The sequence below is a fragment of the Anolis carolinensis genome, chromosome 6 (assembly GCF_035594765.1).
Source record: "Anolis carolinensis isolate JA03-04 chromosome 6, rAnoCar3.1.pri, whole genome shotgun sequence".
In the NCBI taxonomy this organism is placed as follows: Eukaryota; Metazoa; Chordata; class Lepidosauria; order Squamata; family Dactyloidae; genus Anolis; species Anolis carolinensis.
The window spans coordinates 6,855,992-6,873,718 of record NC_085846.1 but is presented as its reverse complement, the minus strand read 5'-3'; the positions used below and the strand labels follow the sequence as shown (position 1 = coordinate 6,873,718).

The window sequence follows — 17,727 nt, the reverse complement described above, 5'->3', positions numbered from 1 at the left end:
ATATCACAAAATCACAAGTCAAACACTTCCCAAGTGTCTAGGACTGTGTGATGTATTTTCCGATGATGCGTGCAGATCCCAGTAGGGTGGCCTTTTTCAGTTGGCAGATCGTAATTTTGTCAATGTTTATTGTTTCCAAATGCCGGCTGAGATCTTTTGGCATGGCACCCAATGTGCCCATCACCACCGGGACCACCTGCACTGGTTTCTGCCAGAGTCTTTGAAGTTCAATCTTGAGGTCCTGATAGCAGCTGAGTTTTTCCTGTTGTTTTTCGTCAATGCGACTGTCCCCTGGGATGGCGACATCAATGATCCAAACCTTTTTCTTTCCCACAACTGTGATGTCTGGTGTGTTGTGTTCCAGAACTTTGTCAGTCTGGATTCGGAAGTCCCACAGTATCTTTGTGTGTTCATTTTCTAATACTTTTGCACCAGTTCTTTGCTGCTGGAAGGTGGTACTTGAGGCATAAGTTCCAATGATTCATTTGAGCCACATAGTTGTGCCTCTGTTTGTAGTCTGTCTGTGCAATTTTCTTGAGGATATGATTATTATTATTATCACTGCCACATAACCCAGTTCAATGTGGATTTTATCCAGCTGTGTGGAAAGGGCCTATGTGTAGGTCCAGCCATAGTCCAATCTAATCTGGATTATTTTGCTTGGAGGGATTATCTAAAGAAAAATAAAGTGGATGACCCCAATATGAAGGAGATGCAGCCCTTGAGTAGAATTATTGTTGATCCCATCTCATCTAATAGTAGTCAGAAGGGGAAGTGGTGTAAAAATTCCTTTTCTCCCGCTGTCTCTCCCAGAGTCCCAGCCTTCTGCTGTTTTTACAATCCTGGGAAAGGCTTCCACACGCCAAGGTGCGAATTGACTCTGGATGGGCCTTTGATCCTCTTCACGGGGCATCCACGAGCCTTGGCACCTGGGCACCTGCCTCTTGGAAAAAGTGGGGCTGGAAGGGAGAAAAAGGGGGAGAAAGGCTCAGCCAGGCTGCTATACCCTCCCAAGCTTCCCCTGGAAGACAAAGCGAGTGGCTACATCAGGCCTGGGCAAACTTGGGCCCTCCAGGTGTTTTGGACTTCAACTCCCACAATTCCTAACAGCCGGTAGGCTGTTAGGAATTGTGGGAGTTGGAGTCCAAAACACCTGGAGGGCCCAAGTTTGCCCATGCCTGCTTTGGAACCATGGGATTTGCAGTGTGTCAATATAACAATATAATAATATATATTACTAATATTATGCTATACTAATAATATAATATATTGTATATACATATATTGATAATAATGTTATAATGTAATACAATATAATAATACACTATTATAATTGTATATTATATTTTAATCTGATATTACGAATAATATTGCAATATAGTGGTATAGTACAATAGACGAGGGTTGAATGAAAAGTAATGCCTCCACCTTCGTGACTTGGGTTTGGATGGGAATATTTTAATAAATCAAACGCAGAAATAATCCTTAGAATGCGCTCTTTAACTACCACTATTCACTTTTCCACATAATCACCAGACAATTGGATATACATTTCTGCCAACGATGAACAAGTTTTCTGAAGCCGTCACAGAAGAAGTCGACACTCTGTTTCCGCAACCAGCGTCTCACAGTTCTCTCAACGTTTTCATCAGAAGCATAATGATGTCCCCACAGATCTTCTTTCATTATCAGGAACAGATAGAAGTCAGGCGGTGCTAAATCTGGACTAAAGGCTAAAGACCGTGTAATACTACAACTCATAGGATTTCACGGCTTTGAGCTATGAAAGTTCTGGTGATGTCAAACTGCATGAACTATATAGTCTAAATCTATCATATGATCCCCTAATTATCGCTAATGCTCAATTGTTACTTTAAAATGGTTAATTCAGTTTCTAGTCATCTGTATTCAGTTTCTACAAAGTAACAAAAGGAAAAAAAGTTACATGTTGCATTGGCCGGGAATCGAACCCGGGCCTCCCGCGTGGCAGGCGAGAATTCTACCACTGAACCACCAATGCATCTGTTGATCTTCCTTACACATGATGTTTTCTTATGTGTCCAGTCCCTTAGTGGGGTTCAAATAAACCCAATGTAAGCCAAGCTTGTTGGATTCCCATTAGTTTTTGATATTCAATTTGTAATGAATTTACTGTTTTGATTGTATAAGTTATGTTTACTGTTAGCCACATTGAGTCCCTATATTGAGAGAGAGGTGGGATCAAAATAAAGTAAACAATGATAATAATATTGACAACAACAATAACTCCCACCCAGGAAAACTCTAATCCCAGCAAAGTTATGGCCTTAGAGCAGGCATGGGCAAACTTGGGCCCTCCGGGTGTTTTGGACTACAAAACACCCGGAGGGCCCAAGTTTGACCATAGCTGTCTTAGAGGTACTCTCATCTTCCTTCCTCTTGCAGATTGAGATACTGAGGCTTAAACTACATCTACTCTGTAGAATATAGTAGAGTCTCACTTATCCAACCTTCGCTTATCCAACGTTCTGTATTATCCAACGCAATCTGCCTTTTAGTAGTCAATGTTTTTGTAGTAAATGTTGCCAAGTTTTGGTGCTAAATTCGTAAATACAGTAATGACTACATAACGTTACATGATATTTTGGTGCTTACTTTGTAAAATCATAATATATTTTTACATTTAATAGGCTTTTCCTTAATCCCTCCTTATTATCCAGCGTTTTCGCTCATCCAACGTTCTGCCGGCCCGTTTATGTTGGATAAGTGAGACTCTCCTGTACTCTCATCTTCCTTCCTCTTGCAGATTGAGGACTTTAAAACCTCAGGTAGATATTGAGGCTTAAACTACAACTACACTGTAGAACAGGGGTCCTCAAACTTTTTAAGTGGAGGGCCGATTCACAGTCCCTTAGACTGCTGGAGGGCCGGACTAGGATGAAATCGTCCAAAATTAGGATTGTTGTTGTTGTGTGCCTTCAAGTCATTTCAGACTTAGGTCAACCCTAAGTCTAACGTTTAGGACAGAGGCCAGGTCAAGGACCTTGAGGGCCTTAGTTTGGGGACCCCTGATCTAGACGACCTCATAAGACCATAGGTAAACAAAGAGACCCCCAAAGATCATCTAGATAGTCTCATAAGAACATTGGTAAGGAAAGGGACCCTCAAGGGCCATCTAGATGATCTCTTCAGGCCATCAGAAGACCATAGGTAAGGAAAGGGACCCTCAAAGACCATCTAGATGGTTTCATAAGAACATCGGTAAGGAAAGGGACCCTCAAGGGCCATCTAGATGGTTTCATAAGACCATAGGTAAGGAAAGGGGACCCCAAAGGCCATCTAGACAGTCTCATATGACCATAGGCAAGGAAAGTGACCTCCAAAAGCTATCTAGATGGTCTCATAAGGCTGTAGCTAAGCAAAGAGACCTTCAAAGACCATCTAGACGACCTCATAAGGCCATAAGTAAGCAAAGAGACCTCCAAAGACCATGTAGACTTAGGTCAACCCTAAGTCTAAAGTTTAGGACAGAGGCCAGGTCAATGACCTTGAGGGCCACCTCTGGCCCACGGGCCTTAGTTTGGGGACCCCTGATGTAGAATATATGAAGTTTGACCCTACTTGAACTGCCGAGATTCAATGTTATGGAGTCCTGGGATTTATAGTTTGGTGGGGCACCAGGACTCTTGGGCAGAGAAGGTTGAAGGCCTTGTAAAACAAGAAGTCCCAGGATCCCGTAGCATTGAGTCATGGCACTTCAAGTGGTGTCAAACTGAATTAATTCAACTATCCAGATGCACCTTTAAATGTACCACAAGGAGGAGAGAAACCCCCCTAAAGTGGGAGCCCCAAACACAGCTCAGTCACCCACAGATGCAACCCCAGTGCTCCTCCCCACTATCCCCAGCCTGGGAACGTCTTCCACACGCCAAAGTGTGAAATGCCTCCTGCCCCCTAAAAGTGAGATTTTTCACACTTGGCCCTAGTGAGGCCTGGGGGGGGGGGTGCTAATTTGTTCCTGGGGTCTTTCTTCAGGCCCAGAAGGCAGCACGAGCCTTGGCACCTGGGGCTCCCGACCGAAGGACAACATCTGGCAGCTGGAATTAATTTCAGGAAGGCAATTAAATTGAATTGAATTGAATTAAATTAAATTAAATTCTATTATACCTGGAATTGAATGTAATTATTGAATCAAACTAGCAGCCCCCATTTATATTTCCAGATGAAAGAGGTGGGCAGGATTGTACATTGTTTGTGTGTGATGCAAAGACAGTAGCATGCACTCTGCACATGCTCAAGAGAGCCCTCCTTCTGACTTTCATATTACCTTCTCCCCCATCTACATATATCTGGAGACTCCTAGTGCTCGGTAGATCATGTCAATGCTCTTGTGTATATTCAGAATTTCTAATTACAGTGGAGTCTCACTTATCCAACATTCGCTTATCCAATGTTCTGGATTATCCAACACAGTTTGCCTTTTAGTAGTCAGTGTTTTCAATTCATTGTGATATTTTGGTGCTAAATTCGTATACAGTAATTTCTACATAGCATTACTGCATATTGAACTACTTTTTCTGTCAAATTTGTTGTATAACATGATGTTTTGGTGCTTAATTTGTAAAACCATAACCTTATTTGATGTTTAATAGGCTTTTCCTTAATCCCTCCTTATTAGCCAACAAATTTGCTTATCCAACGTTCTGCTGTCCTGTTTATGTTGGATAAACGAGACTCTGCTGTATTTGATTCCATAGGGATGTTGGAATGCAGTGATTCATCCAAGGCAGAATCCAGCTGTTCCTATGGATGCATTGGTGGTTCAGTGGTAGAATTCTCGCCTGCCACGCGGGAGGCCCGGGTTCGATTCCCGGCCAATGCAACGTGTCATTTTTTTCCCTCTCTTTTATGAAAAAGATGTAAATGTTTGCTTCTTCCTCCCTTTAATCATACACAATTGCTTTCTGTCTTTCTTTCCACTTCTCTTCTTAAATTAACCTGCCCAGTTTGTTATTTGGAGCGCGATCCTTCTAACTACGTCTGTAGGAAGATAAGGAAGGAACAAAGCCATAATGTTTGTGTGTTACTTTAAATATTTATTTATTTTTCTATGAATGAGCAAAACAAAAAAAATCATGTTGCATTGGCCGGGAATCGAACCCGGGCCTCCCGCGTGGCAGGCGAGAATTCTACCACTGAACCACCAATGCCTTGATACTTACTGTTTTTGCAGAGATTCTTTTTAATCCGGATAACATAAGTAATTCATCTCCGTTTTCAGCTGTTTATATGACAATATGTAAGCAGTTCAAGAGTATCCCTTCCTATGCCTTATAGGTGTCTTAATGGAAAAAAATAGTCTGCAGTTTGGGAGCCTATGATGCAAGTCATTGCTGCTGCTGCATAATAATAATAACAATAATGAAATAAAAATACTCTTTGGTTTCTTTCACATCATCTGAGTCCTGTTAGTCAAACTAGTAGAAAATGGCACATCTTTGGGTTGCTGTGAGTTTCACGGGCTGTATGGTGATGCTCCAGAAGCATTCTCTCCTGACGTTTCGCCCACATCTATGGCAGACATGCTCAGAGGTTGTGAGGTCTGTTGGGAACTAGGCCAGTGGGGCTTATATATCTGTGGAATAATGACCAGGCTGGGGGAAATGACTCTTGTCTGTTGGAGGCAAGTATGAATGTTGCAGTTAGCCACCTTTATTAGCTTTGAATAGCCTTTCAGCTTCAAAGCCTGGCTGCTTCCTTCCTGTGGAATAATGTTCAGGGTGGGAGAAAGAACTCTTGTCTGTTGGAGGCAAGTGTGAATGTTGCAATTCGCTACCTTGACTAGCATTTAATGGCCTTGAAGCTTCAAAGCCTGGCTGTTTCCCAATACAGACCCAATAAGAAAATCCAACCCATGCTACGTTCAGCAAAGGACAAGAGAGATCCTCTCCCCTCTGCAGGAGTCTACCGTATGTCATGCAGATGTGGACAAGGTTGCATAGGAATCAGCAAATGCACCATTGCCAAAACTCAAATCCAGGAACATGAAAGGCACTGCAGACTAATCCAGCCAGAGAAGTCAGCCATAGCAGAGCACTTGATGAACCATCCTGGACACAGAATATTATTTCAGAACACAGAAATGCTGGACCACTCTGACAACCACCATGTCAGGCTACACAGAGAAGCCACTGAAAGCCACAAGCATGTAGACAATGTCAACAGAAAGAAGGAAACCATGAAAATGAAGAAAATCTGGCTGCCAATATTAAAAAAACCCCTCTAGAATCAGGACAGTAAATAAAAAACAGCACTCTGAAGACGGGAATTCCAGACATGAAAAATCAGGGCCAGCTAACACCTCCCAACAAAGGATTCCCCCCAGGCAGGAAGCAGCCAGGCTTTGAAGCTGAAGGCTATTCAATGCTAATCAAGCTGGCCACTTGCAACAGTTACACTTGCCTCCAACAGACAAGAGTTCTTTTTCCCACCCTGGACACTTTTCCACAGATATATAAACCCCACTTGCCTAGTTTAAAATATGCTTCACAACCTCTGAAGATGCCTTCTATCGATGTGGGCAAAATGTCAGGAGAGAATGCTTCTTGTATATGGCCATACAGCTTGGAAAACTCACAGCAACCCACTTTTCAGTCTCTTCCACACCATCTAAGTCCTGCTAGACTACTAGTATAAAATGGCACATCTTTTCTTACATCTTATAGTTCAGGCTTCCATTTATAATGTTTCATTTCCATGTCAAGCACATACTCTTACAGCCAGGCATCTTATCACTGTTTTCCTTATCGTTGCACCATGTTTTTAATGCAGTCCTGCAAAAGTGGAGAAACTTGAACAAAGGCATTGGGGATAATCAATTGGGGGAAGGGAATAGGGGGCAAATTTACCCCCTTTCCCCAATCCACCCTCTCCCCTTTTAACACAGATGTGAGCAGCTGGGAACTCCCTCGCCAATAAAACCAGGACCCAAATGGGCCCTTTTTAGTGGAGAGGTGAGAATTGTTTCCTTCCCTAACCCAGACCCTCCTCCCATTTCTCTGCCTCCTTGTCCGGTAGTTGTAAACTCATTACACGGTCCTTACGGTCTAGTCTGCTCTTCTTTCAGCCATGAAAAGGCTGCAGATGGTGGATTGCATCCACAGGGTTGCTTTTTTTCTTGAGCCAAAACCTGTGGCTGGCTGAATGTGTCCCTTTTTACTGTATACTCTGCAACATGCAATTTCAGAGCTTGGGAAAGTTACTTCTTTTCCAGGAGAGATAGAAAAATAGAAAGAAGTAGATCAGGCATGGGTCAACTTGGGTTGTCCAGGTGCTTTGGACTGCAACTCCCACCATTCCTAACAGCCTCAGGCCCCTTCCTTTTGCCCCTCAGCCGCTTAAGCGGCTGAGGGGCAAAAGGAAAGGGCCTGAGGCTGTTAGGAATGGTGGGAGTTGAAGTCCAAAGCACCTGGACAACCCAAGTTGCGTGTGGCACGTCACTTCTGGTTGTGAGAGAATCAGCTGTCTACAAAGACGTTGCCCAAGGGATGTGTTACAATCCTGTTGGGAGGCTTCGATCACAAAAAGACACAGTGAAGACATCTGCCCTTGTGCTTTGCCACTCTGCTGCTGAATATGCACACCCAGTGTGGAATATATCTCACCACGTTAACCACATTAGACGTGGCTCTTAATGAGACATGCTGCATTATCACAGCATGTCTATGCCCAACACCCCTGGAGAAATTATACTGTTAAGCCGATATTGCAACTCCAGAAATCCACCAGGAAGTAGCAGCCAATAATGAAAGGACCAAGGCTGTGACATATCAGCCAGCACAGCAATCAAGAAATAGTTTTCTAAGATCTACAGAGATACTCACAAGAACACCTCAGCAAGCAAGAGTCCAAAAGTGGCAGGCTAAAACCCAGGACCTCAAGCCATGGCTGATACCGAATGAGAGGCTCCCTCCTAGGCATGCAGAACAGACTGTGCTCTAGCACCAAGAGAGTCAGAGCCAACTTTAAGAAATGGGGCCACAAAGTGGAGTCCGCAATATGCGAGTGTGGAGAAGAGTAAACGACAGGCCACTTATTACAATGCAGTCTGAGCCCTGCTACATGCATGATGTAGGACCTTCTTATAGCAACACCAGAGGCACTCCAAGGGGCTAGCTACTGATCAAAGGACATTCAGTATAATGCCAAGTTTTTAAACTCTCTTTGTGTTTTTTAAATACGTTACAACTGTACCCATGGTTCACTTTTGATACGATAAATTTAAAAAATAATGTTATATGTTGTTGATTTGATATTAGATGTTTACATATGTGAAGTATTGAATTTTGCCATTGGTTATGCTGTGAACCGCTTTGAGTCCCCGCTAAGGGTGAGAAAGGCTTTGGAACCAGGCATTTGGGGAGTAGTACAATTGGGAATTTGACTTAAATGTCGTGGCAAAAAAGACGACTATGGGACTAGGAAGTATGCTTTAATTCTCTTTTAATTGTTATTTGTATGCTCTATCTGTTTTTATTGGTCAATGTGTTTGTGTCATTGTATTTGTAATGCAGCATTGAATTTTGCTATAACTATAAGCTGCTCTGAGTCTCCTTCCAGGCGAGAAGAGCGGGAACGAAATATAGTAAATAAATAATAAAGGTAAAGTTAGAGGTTTCCCCTGATGTTAAGTCCAATCGTGTCCGACTCTGTGCGTTGGTGGCCGTCTCCATTTCTGAGCTGAAGAGCCGGCCTTGTCCATAGACACCTCCAAGGTCATGTGGCTGGCATGACTGCATGGAGCACTGTTACCTTCCCGCCAGAGCCGTACCTATTGATCTACTCACATTTGCATGTTTTCAAACTGCTAGGTTGGCAGAAGCTGGAGCTAACAGCAGGCGCTCACTCCGCTCCCCAGATTCAAACCTGCAACCTTTCGGTCTGTATGTTCAGCAGCTCAGCACTTGAACACACTGCACCACCAGGGGCTCCTAAATAAAGAATATAAATGCAATAATAAACAAATAAATAAACAAATTATTTAAAACAACTAACCTTTCTATGCTCTGTTTTGGAGGAAAACTGCATCAGAACAAGTAGAGCTAGGATGGAACTAAGAGGACCCCACAAGAAGGATCTTGATGGATTGCAACTCCCAGTAGTTCTTATCATTCTTGCATGGTCTGAAAGGAGTGGTTTGTTATTTCAATACCTTAAGGACTTTAAGTTGGGTAATCAACAACATGTATGCCAAAATTTGTCCAGTTCCATCAAGCCACTGAAGAGCCTTTGTATATCAAACAACCCAACAAACAGATAGCTAGATTAGAGGGTTGTATGTTTTCTGGGCTGTGTGGCCATGTTCCAGAAGTATTCTCTCCTGACGTTTCACCCACATCTATGGCAGGCATCCTCAGAGGTTGTGAGGTAATAATAATCGTGTATTAGAACTGTCTTTGGCCTTGCAGCCCAAGTAGGGTTGCACATGTAGGATTGTGGAACATGCCATAGGCAGGGCATTCAAGGGCGCAGAGCATCATGCAAATGTGCTTTACCTTTGCAGCAAACATTTTATGTGAGTGACACACTTTTTAGACACGCGTTATTTGTGACACACATCTGGGAAAGCTCTGGATTAGAAATAATAATCTTGTATTAGAAAAGCCTTTGGCACTGCAGTCTTAGGTAGAGTTCCACATTAAAGAGAAGCATGCAAGGGTGCATTTCCCCTGCAACTGTCCTCTTTCTTTCTCTTTCTTTCTTTCTTTCTTTCTTTCTTTCTTTCTTTCTTTCTTTCTTTCTTTCTTTCTTTCTTTCTTTCTTTCCTTTGTCATTCTCCTTTTCGAGGAACCCTTTTGAAAAGGAGAAAAGAACATCTCCAGCCATGTGTCCCACCAGAGTCTTGGAGTTTGCTCTTCTTCGCACCTCTGCAGGGGATTTCAGGGGGTGGAGAAGAAATTGGGAGGGATGAAAGGGGGTGGGTTTTTTTGGGGAGGGGAAAAATAGGGGCCTGGCCTTGGTCACGTGTGGCCCACCCTCCAGGCCAGCACTTGAAGAGAACTCAGTCCTGCAAGGAAGAGGCCGGGAGATTCGGAGGAGCAAAGGATGGTGACCACGGACAGCGCTGAACCCGGAGGGGTGAGAAAGGTAGCTGGTTTCTCCAGCCTGAGTGTTAGTGTTGTTGTTGTGTGACCTATTGGGGTGGGGGGATTTTATTCAGAGGAGGTATGTCTTTGTTTTGCCTCTGAGGCTGAGAGAGTGCCACTTGCCCAAGACTGCCCCAAGAGTTTCCATGGCCAAAGTGGTGCCAAACTGTATTAATTATACAGTGTAGATCAGGCCTGAGCAAACTTTGGTCCTCCCTTCAGGTATTTTGGACTTCAGTTCAACAGTCCTATTTTTTCAACTGCTTTTCAACTATCACAGCATGAGCAAACTTCGGACCACCCTTCAGTTGTTTTGGACTTCAACTCCCACAATTCCTAACAGCTGTTGTGGGAGTTGAAGTCCAAAACACCTGGAGGGAGGACCAAAGTTTGACCATGCCCAATCTACTCTAAGCTGGGACTAACCGAGGGGATTCTGAACCAAATGTTCCCTTTCCAAACAACTAATGGCCTGAGTGAATTGGTCCTCATTTGCACTGCCTTATAATGCAGTTAAATGCAGTTAAACTATATTATATGAGGATTGTTGTATGTCTTTTGGGCTGTGTGGCCATGTTCCAGAAGTATTCTCTCCTGACGTTTCGCCCACATCTATGGCAGGCATCCTCAGAGGCTGTGTGGCATGGATAAACTAGGCAAGGAAAGGAAAAATGTTTGTTTCATTAATGCTGGCTTCCCAGTGATAAAGGACTCTTGCCACACCCTGGACTCTCCACAGATATATATATATATATATATATATTCCTTTCCTTGCCTAGTTTATCCATGCCACACAGCCTCTGAGGATGCCTGCCATAGATGTGGGCGAAACGTCTGGAACATGGCCACACAGCCCGAAAGACATACAACAACCCTGTGATCCCGGCCATGAAAGCCTTCGACAACATATATTATATGAGTTTACAATAACCATAGAAAGAAGTTTCAAACTGCATTATATGGCCCAATAAACCTTCCGGTGAAGGGAAAGAATCCTTTAACCTCACTTTAACTGCCATGGCTCAATGCAATAGAAATCCTGGGATTTGTAGTTTTACAAGTGTCTTCCACTTCCTCTGCCATTGTATTGATGCCTACCAAAACACAGAAGCACATGGTCATGAAGACCTCCTTCCTGTGTCATTTAAGTTGTTTTTGTGATGGAAATGGAATTATTCTGAATATATTTATGGCCCCGTCTGCACTGCAATATAATGCAGCTTGGAACTGCATTCTGTGATCAATGCAGACTCATGTAATGGAGTTTAAGCATGTGGAACTGCATTATATGAGTGTGGAACTGTATTTTATGATTGGTATAGACCAGGGATGGGCCAACTTGGGCCCTGCAGGTGTTTTGGACTGAAACTCCCAGCATTCCTAACAGCCTCAGGCCCTTTCCTTTTGCCCCTCAGCCGCTTAAGCGGCTGAGGGGCAAAAGGAAGGGGCCTGAGGCTGTTAGGAATGCTGGGAGTTGCAGTCCAAAACACATGGACGGAAGGCCCAAGTTGGACCATGCTTGGTGTAGACCCATATAATGAAGCTCAATGCAACCTGCATGATAGGGCAGTGCAGATGGGGCCTGTGCTTGCACACCTGGGTCAGAGTCGCTGCCCGCCCCCATCCAGGGGTCACCCCACATCTGTTTGTCTATCCAGATGCTGAAGCCCTTGGTGGAAAAGCGCCGGAGGGATCGGATCAACCGGAGCCTGGAGGAGCTGCGCCTTCTCCTTCTCCAAAGGACCCACTGCCAGGTCAGTAAATGGGGCCCCCTATCCTTTGAGCCCCCGACCCTTACATGTCCCACATAGGACATCCCAATCCCCCTCCCCAATTCTCTCATCCCACCATAGGATGCCTTGGAGTCCCTTGAAGTGTGTTGTGCATTAATTTCTTTAACTGCCAGCAGGTGGAGCTATTGCTCTGTTCCTGGAAAAGGTTAAAGCCATGGCAAGCCCAGGTGTGGTGCTTTTAAAAAGGCACACAGGTGGCCTTGGATACTTGACCAGGTATTCTTTATGGTTATTTGGGCCGGGACTACTCAATAAGAATGAGTTAGTAATGCTTTGCATGGACTCATAGTATAGCCATGATGGGTTTATCAAAGCACTGGGAGAAGAAAGGGAAAATCTTATGTTATGCTGACTAGGGCAGATGGGAGTTGCAGTTAAACACTATCTGAAGGGCTATATGCTTTCCCTAAAGACAAAATGAGAGACAATAAACATATGACTCACTGACAGACCCCACGTGGACACAATAAGTGCCATGAATTTATATTTACAGTAGAGTCTCACTTATCCAACATAAACGGGCCGGCAGAAAGTTGGATAAGCGAATATGTTGGATAATAAGGAGGCATTAAGGAAAAGCCTATTAAACATCAAATTTGGTTATGATTTTACAAATGAAGCACCAAAACATCATGTTAAACAACAAATTTGACAGAAAAAGTAATTCAATATGCAGTAATGCTATGTAGTAATTACTGTATTTATGAATTTAGCGCCAAAATATCATGATATATTGAAAACATTGACTACAAAAATGCGTTGGATAATCCAGAACATTGGATAAGCGAGTGTTGGATAAGTGAGACTCTACTGTATATGTATAATTATGTATGTTTTAAAATGCAAGTTCTTAATTTAAATTTAATGGTTTTAAATGTGATGTAAACTGTTTTTTGATGCATAGGATTACATTGTAAGCCGCCCTGAGTCCCCTGATGGGTGAGAAGGGCAGGGTAGAAATGATGTAATAAATAAATAAATAAATCCTGACCCATTTCCTCACCACAAAAGATGGGTCTCCTAAGAAGAAAACATTAAAACAATATTTTATACTGTGGCCAATCTGTGTGCAAGGTTGTGACTTGCATAGAAGTCTTTCTCAAGCAAATTGTTAATAAGGGCAAGAAGGGGAAACTTTCAGCAATAGTTAAAACTAGAGCTCCGGAAATGGACTGCTTTGGGACTACAACTCCCAGAATCCACAAGTGGCTGAGGAAGGTCAAGTCAAAGGCTTATTACAGTTGAGCCTTGGACTACAGCTCCCATAACCCCCTTCCTCCTGAGTATGGCTAATGGGAGTTGTAAAGGTAAAGGTTTCCCCTGACATTAAGTCCAGTAGTGTCCAACTCTGGGGGTAGGTGCTCATCTCCATTTCTAAGCTGAAGAGCCGGCGTTGTCCATAGACACCTCCAAGGTCATGTGGCCACTGGCATGACTGCATGGAGCGCTGTTACCTTCCCGCTGGAGCAGCACCTATTGATCTACTCACATTGACATGTTTTCAAACTGCTAGGTTGGCAGAAGCTGGGATGAACAGTGGGCGCTCACTCCACTCCCTGAATTCATACCCATGACCTTTCAGTCCGCAAATTCAGCAGCTCAGCGCTTTAACACGCTGTGCCACCAAGGGCTCCAATGGGAGTTGTAGTCCCAAAGTAATCCTCTTCATAGAAAAGACAGGGAGGATATTATGGGAAAGCTCCTTCTTGTGGACGTAAAAGTCCATAGCACTACGCAACAAAATCTGAAAAAAAATTCTTGTTCCTGGTTTGAAAGTGTTATTTCCGGTTTCATTGTGTGGTACTTACTTTGAAAGTACAGTAATTGTTTTATTCCAGAAACTTAGTGTTGCTGTGACAAACTATGTTGCATTGGCTGAAACTCTATGAGATACTCACTGAAAAACTGTAGCAAAACATGTTGCATAGTGATAACCCTTTGGCCAGCATGAAATAGCTACTTTGGCAATGTTCTAGACTGGTGAATAGGAGCCAGAGACCCAAAATGGTCCTGTTTCTCACTCAACACAGAACAGGCAAGGTGACTCACTCTGGGGAAGTTTCTTTTCATGGACTAGAAATCCCAGTATGCTTGCTGCCAGCATAGGGCAGATGGTTTGGCTGTGCATGGAGATGTGTTAGCTGGGGGATTCTGGGAGATGCAACCCTACAGCTGAGCCCAGCGCTTGCCTTCCTCGGCCAGGGCTCCCCGGCTTGGCCCAACCACCTCCCGCCCCTTCCCCAGTGACGCGTTTCGCTTCAGCCACCTTCTTGGGCCCTCTTTTTCCAACAGACTCTGAAGAAACCCAAAGTGGAGAAAGCCGAGATCTTGGAGATTGCCGTGGGGTACCTGCGAGAGATGGCCTCTGCCAAGTCCCAGGGTACAAGCGACCTGCATGGCGGGGGAGAGGGGGCAGGGCTGGGCAGGTGTGGACCGGGACCCGGGCTGGGACGGCCACCGCTGGCCCAGGGGCAGCCCTGCCAACAAGGTAAACTGCAATGGGTTGTGCGGCGGGAGGGACTACCACACCCAGAATCCACTGGTAGTAGCATGCTCAATGGGAGGAGATATCATTGGGAGAACTTCCATGGGACAGGCATGTTTTTTGGGGGGAAAGAAGGACTCCCAACTTCTGGAACCCAGAAAAAAGTGGACTAAACACACATATTGATACAAAATTGAGAATGAAAACACTTATCTAGGCATTTCAAGGTCATCCAGCTTAATTCTATGGTGAACCTCTGGTTGAATTTGGCTACAAGGATTCTCTAGGAACATTCTAAGTTTTCCAGCACTATTCTATGGACAGTTTTTTTGGTGGAAGTTGGCTATAGAAACATCCTTCAGGATCTCCCTAGGTTCTCCAGTGCATTTCTATGGTTATCTTTAGTACACATACACTGTAGAACAAATGAATGAAATTGGCACCACATTGATTGCCATGGCTCAAGGCTATAGGATCCTGGAAGCTGCAGGTCTACAATGTCTACAATTCCCACAATCTCACAGCATTGAACCATGGCAGTTCAAGGAGTGTTGAACTGCGTCAATTCAACAGTGTAGATGCAAGCCTAGAACCAACCACCTGGGTTCTTCCACCACCAGGGGCTGTCCCATGGGCATTGTAGTCCAACTCATCTAAGGCCAGTCAGCTATCTACATTGATCCACCACCAAGGTGTGCCCCATGGGCATTGTAGTCTAACCCAACTAGAGACCAGAGCCAACCATCTATATCAGAGGTTCTTAACCTGTGGGTCCCCAGGTGTTTTGGCCTACAACTCCCAGAAATCCCATCCAGTTTACCAGCTGCTAGGATTTCTGGAAGTTGAAGGCCAAAACATCTGGGGACCCACAGGTTGAGAACCACTGGTCTATATTATTCCACCAGCAAAGGGGGGGGGGGGTCCCATAGGCATTGTAGTCCAACTCATATAGAGACCAGAGCCAATAATCTATATTGTTCCACCACCAGGTGGGCATTGCAGTTCAACCCACCTAGAGACTAGTACCATCTAGATTGCTCCTCCACCAGGAGGTGTCCCATGGGCATTGTAGTCCATCTCATCTAGATACCAGAGCCATCTAGATTGCTTCTCCACCAGGTGTTCCATGTTCATTGTAGCCCAACTCATCTAGACACCAGAGCTTCTCCACCAGGAGGTGTCCCATTGGTATTGTAGTTCAGACCATTTAGAGACAGAACCAATTTGTTCCACCACTGGGTGGTGCCCCATGGGCATTGTAGTCCAACCCATCTAGAGACGGAACCAATTTGTTCTACCACCAAGAGGTGTTCCATGGGCACTGTAGTTCAACCCACCTAGAGACCAGAGCCAATCATCTATATTGTTCCACCACTAGGTGGGCATTGCAGTTCAACCCACCTAGAAACTAGTACCATCTAGATTGCTCCTCCACCAGGAGGTGTCCCATTGGTATTGTAGTCCAGACCATTTAGAGACAGAACCAATTTGTTCCACCACTGGGTGGTGTCCCATGTGCACTGTAGTCCAACCCATCTAGAGACCAGCGCCAACCCTCTTGATTGTTCCCCAGTCCACGGTGGTGGATTGACCAGCCTTCTTCCCCGGCTTTCTCTTAATTCCACTCTGCCAGGAGCTGACCTCTCCGAAGACCGGACCCTGCAGACCTGCTTCCGGGTGGGATTCCGGGAGTGCCTGCTGGGCTTGGCGGCCTTCCTGCAGCAAGCCCACCCCTCGGTCCAGAGCCACCTCCTGGACACCTTGCACCTCTACCTGGCCTCCAAACCCGAGGCCCACCCGCAAGACTGGAACCACTACTATGCCTTCTCCCCGAGTCCTTCTTTTTCTTCCTCTTCCTCCTCGGGGTCTCCGCCGAGGACTCCGGAAGCCTTCTCCTCCTCACCGCAGAAGATCTGGAACGAACCCGAACCCTTGCGCCCGAATCCAGACCCTCCTTGCGGCAGCGCAGGACAACACGGGGATCAGCCAAGGGAGGCCCAAGGAAATGCCGACACGACCAACAAAAGGATTCCCCTGCCGCCACCCGCTTTCTGGCGCCCGTGGCCCTAAGTCACCAACGCTCCTACTCTTGTCCAAGCTCCTCTTTGTTTTGTACATAAGTTAAAGTAATAATAAATATATATATATCTTATTTTGGGTTATATGGCAGGGTGATTTGGTGATGCACATATATATACACCATAATGGCAATGTACCCACCCAAAAGGAAGCCATCTCTTTTCAGACTTAGGTGCATCTACACTGTCAGATCAATGCAATTTGACACCACTTTGAACTGCTATGGCTCAAAACCACAGACCCCTAAAAGCTGTAGTTTTACAAGGCTTTGTATCCCAGGATTCCAAAGCATTGAGCATGGCAGTTAATGTGGTGTTAAACTGCACTAAATCTATAATGTAGATTAAAATATATGTAATTTCTTAGGATTTCATAATTTAGGCTGCAATGCTAGTGATTTTAGTAGCATCGATGCTTAAGAGTTGCTTTGCTTTCTCCTCCTCTATATTTAAAGACAGTCTCCACAACTCCAAAACAATATAAATTTACATCTCAGGATACATCTACACTACAGAATCAATGCAGTTCAACCCAGCTTCAATGATATAGTTTCATTGGAGTTGTAGTTTGGCAAACTACATCTCCAAGATTCCATAGCACTGAGCCATGGCAGTTAAAGTGGTGTCAAACTGCACTAATTCTATAGTATAGGTGCACCGTCATATACATGAAAGGGCATTGCAGGTAAGTACAGGATCACTTGGAAGTAGGAAAGATGTTTGCATGATTTCCAAGAGATGCATAGGACTGAGAAATCCAGAATTTGTAAGGTTTCATGCTCAACATGTTCAGTGTTTCCACCCGATTTCTATGGAAAGGAGTTGGTAAACTATAGGGAAAGAAAGACAATCTTAAATGGTCTTACATTTTCAATATCCTACTTTAATTGTAATGTACTATTTTTGGGTTGATTTGAGTTTTCCGGGCTATATGGCCATGTTCCAGAAGCATTCTCTCCTGACATTTCACCCACATCTATGGCAAGCATCCTCAGAGGTTGTGAGGTTTGTTGGAAACTAGGCAAGTGGGGTTTATATATCTTTCTAGGGTGGGAGAAAGAACTCTTGTCTGTTGGAGTCAAGTTTTAATGTTGCAATTGGCCAGCTTGAATGGCCTTGCAGCTTCAAAGCCTGGCTGCTTCCTGAGTTCTTTCTCCCACCCTGGACATTCCATAGATCTATAAACCCCACTTGCCTAGTTTCCAGCAGACCTCACAACCTCTGAGGATGCCTGCCATAGATGTGGG

At 44.5% G+C, this 17,727-nt stretch overlaps 1 protein-coding gene and 3 non-coding genes across 4 annotated transcripts; 2 read left to right on the top strand and 2 right to left on the bottom strand.

Annotated features, from left to right (window-relative positions):
• Nucleotides 1-1,949: 1,949 nt before the first annotated feature.
• On the bottom strand, nt 1,950-2,020 carry trnag-gcc (transfer RNA glycine (anticodon GCC)). Its single transcript has one exon. It is a non-coding gene; the product is annotated as a tRNA-Gly (tRNA).
• Nucleotides 2,021-4,790: 2,770 nt separating this feature from the next.
• trnag-gcc (transfer RNA glycine (anticodon GCC)) lies at nt 4,791-4,861 on the top strand. The gene has a single exon. It is a non-coding gene; the product is annotated as a tRNA-Gly (tRNA).
• A 257-nt stretch (nt 4,862-5,118) lies between these two features.
• On the bottom strand, nt 5,119-5,189 carry trnag-gcc (transfer RNA glycine (anticodon GCC)). The gene has a single exon. It is a non-coding gene; the product is annotated as a tRNA-Gly (tRNA).
• A 2,224-nt stretch (nt 5,190-7,413) lies between these two features.
• hes7 (hes family bHLH transcription factor 7) lies at nt 7,414-17,690 on the top strand. The gene is made up of 4 exons (XM_062984185.1): nt 7,414-10,125; nt 11,783-11,878; nt 14,210-14,297; nt 16,036-17,690. The coding sequence occupies exons 1-4, from the start codon at nt 10,084-10,086 to the stop codon at nt 16,470-16,472; spliced, it is 663 nt and encodes a 220-aa protein (XP_062840255.1). The 5' UTR covers nt 7,414-10,083; the 3' UTR covers nt 16,473-17,690.
• The last annotated feature ends 37 nt before the right edge of the window (nt 17,691-17,727 follow it).

Excerpts from the sequence above, each read along its gene's own strand:
- hes7 (XM_062984185.1), top strand. The coding sequence starts at position 10,084 with ATGGTGACCACGGACAGCGCTGAACCCGGAGGGGTGAGAAAG. Across the intron at positions 11,879-14,209 it reads TCCAAAGGACCCACTGCCAG|ACTCTGAAGAAACCCAAAGT; the intron begins GTCAGTAAATGG and ends TTTTTCCAACAG. Across the intron at positions 14,298-16,035 it reads GGCCTCTGCCAAGTCCCAGG|GAGCTGACCTCTCCGAAGAC; the intron begins GTACAAGCGACC and ends CCACTCTGCCAG.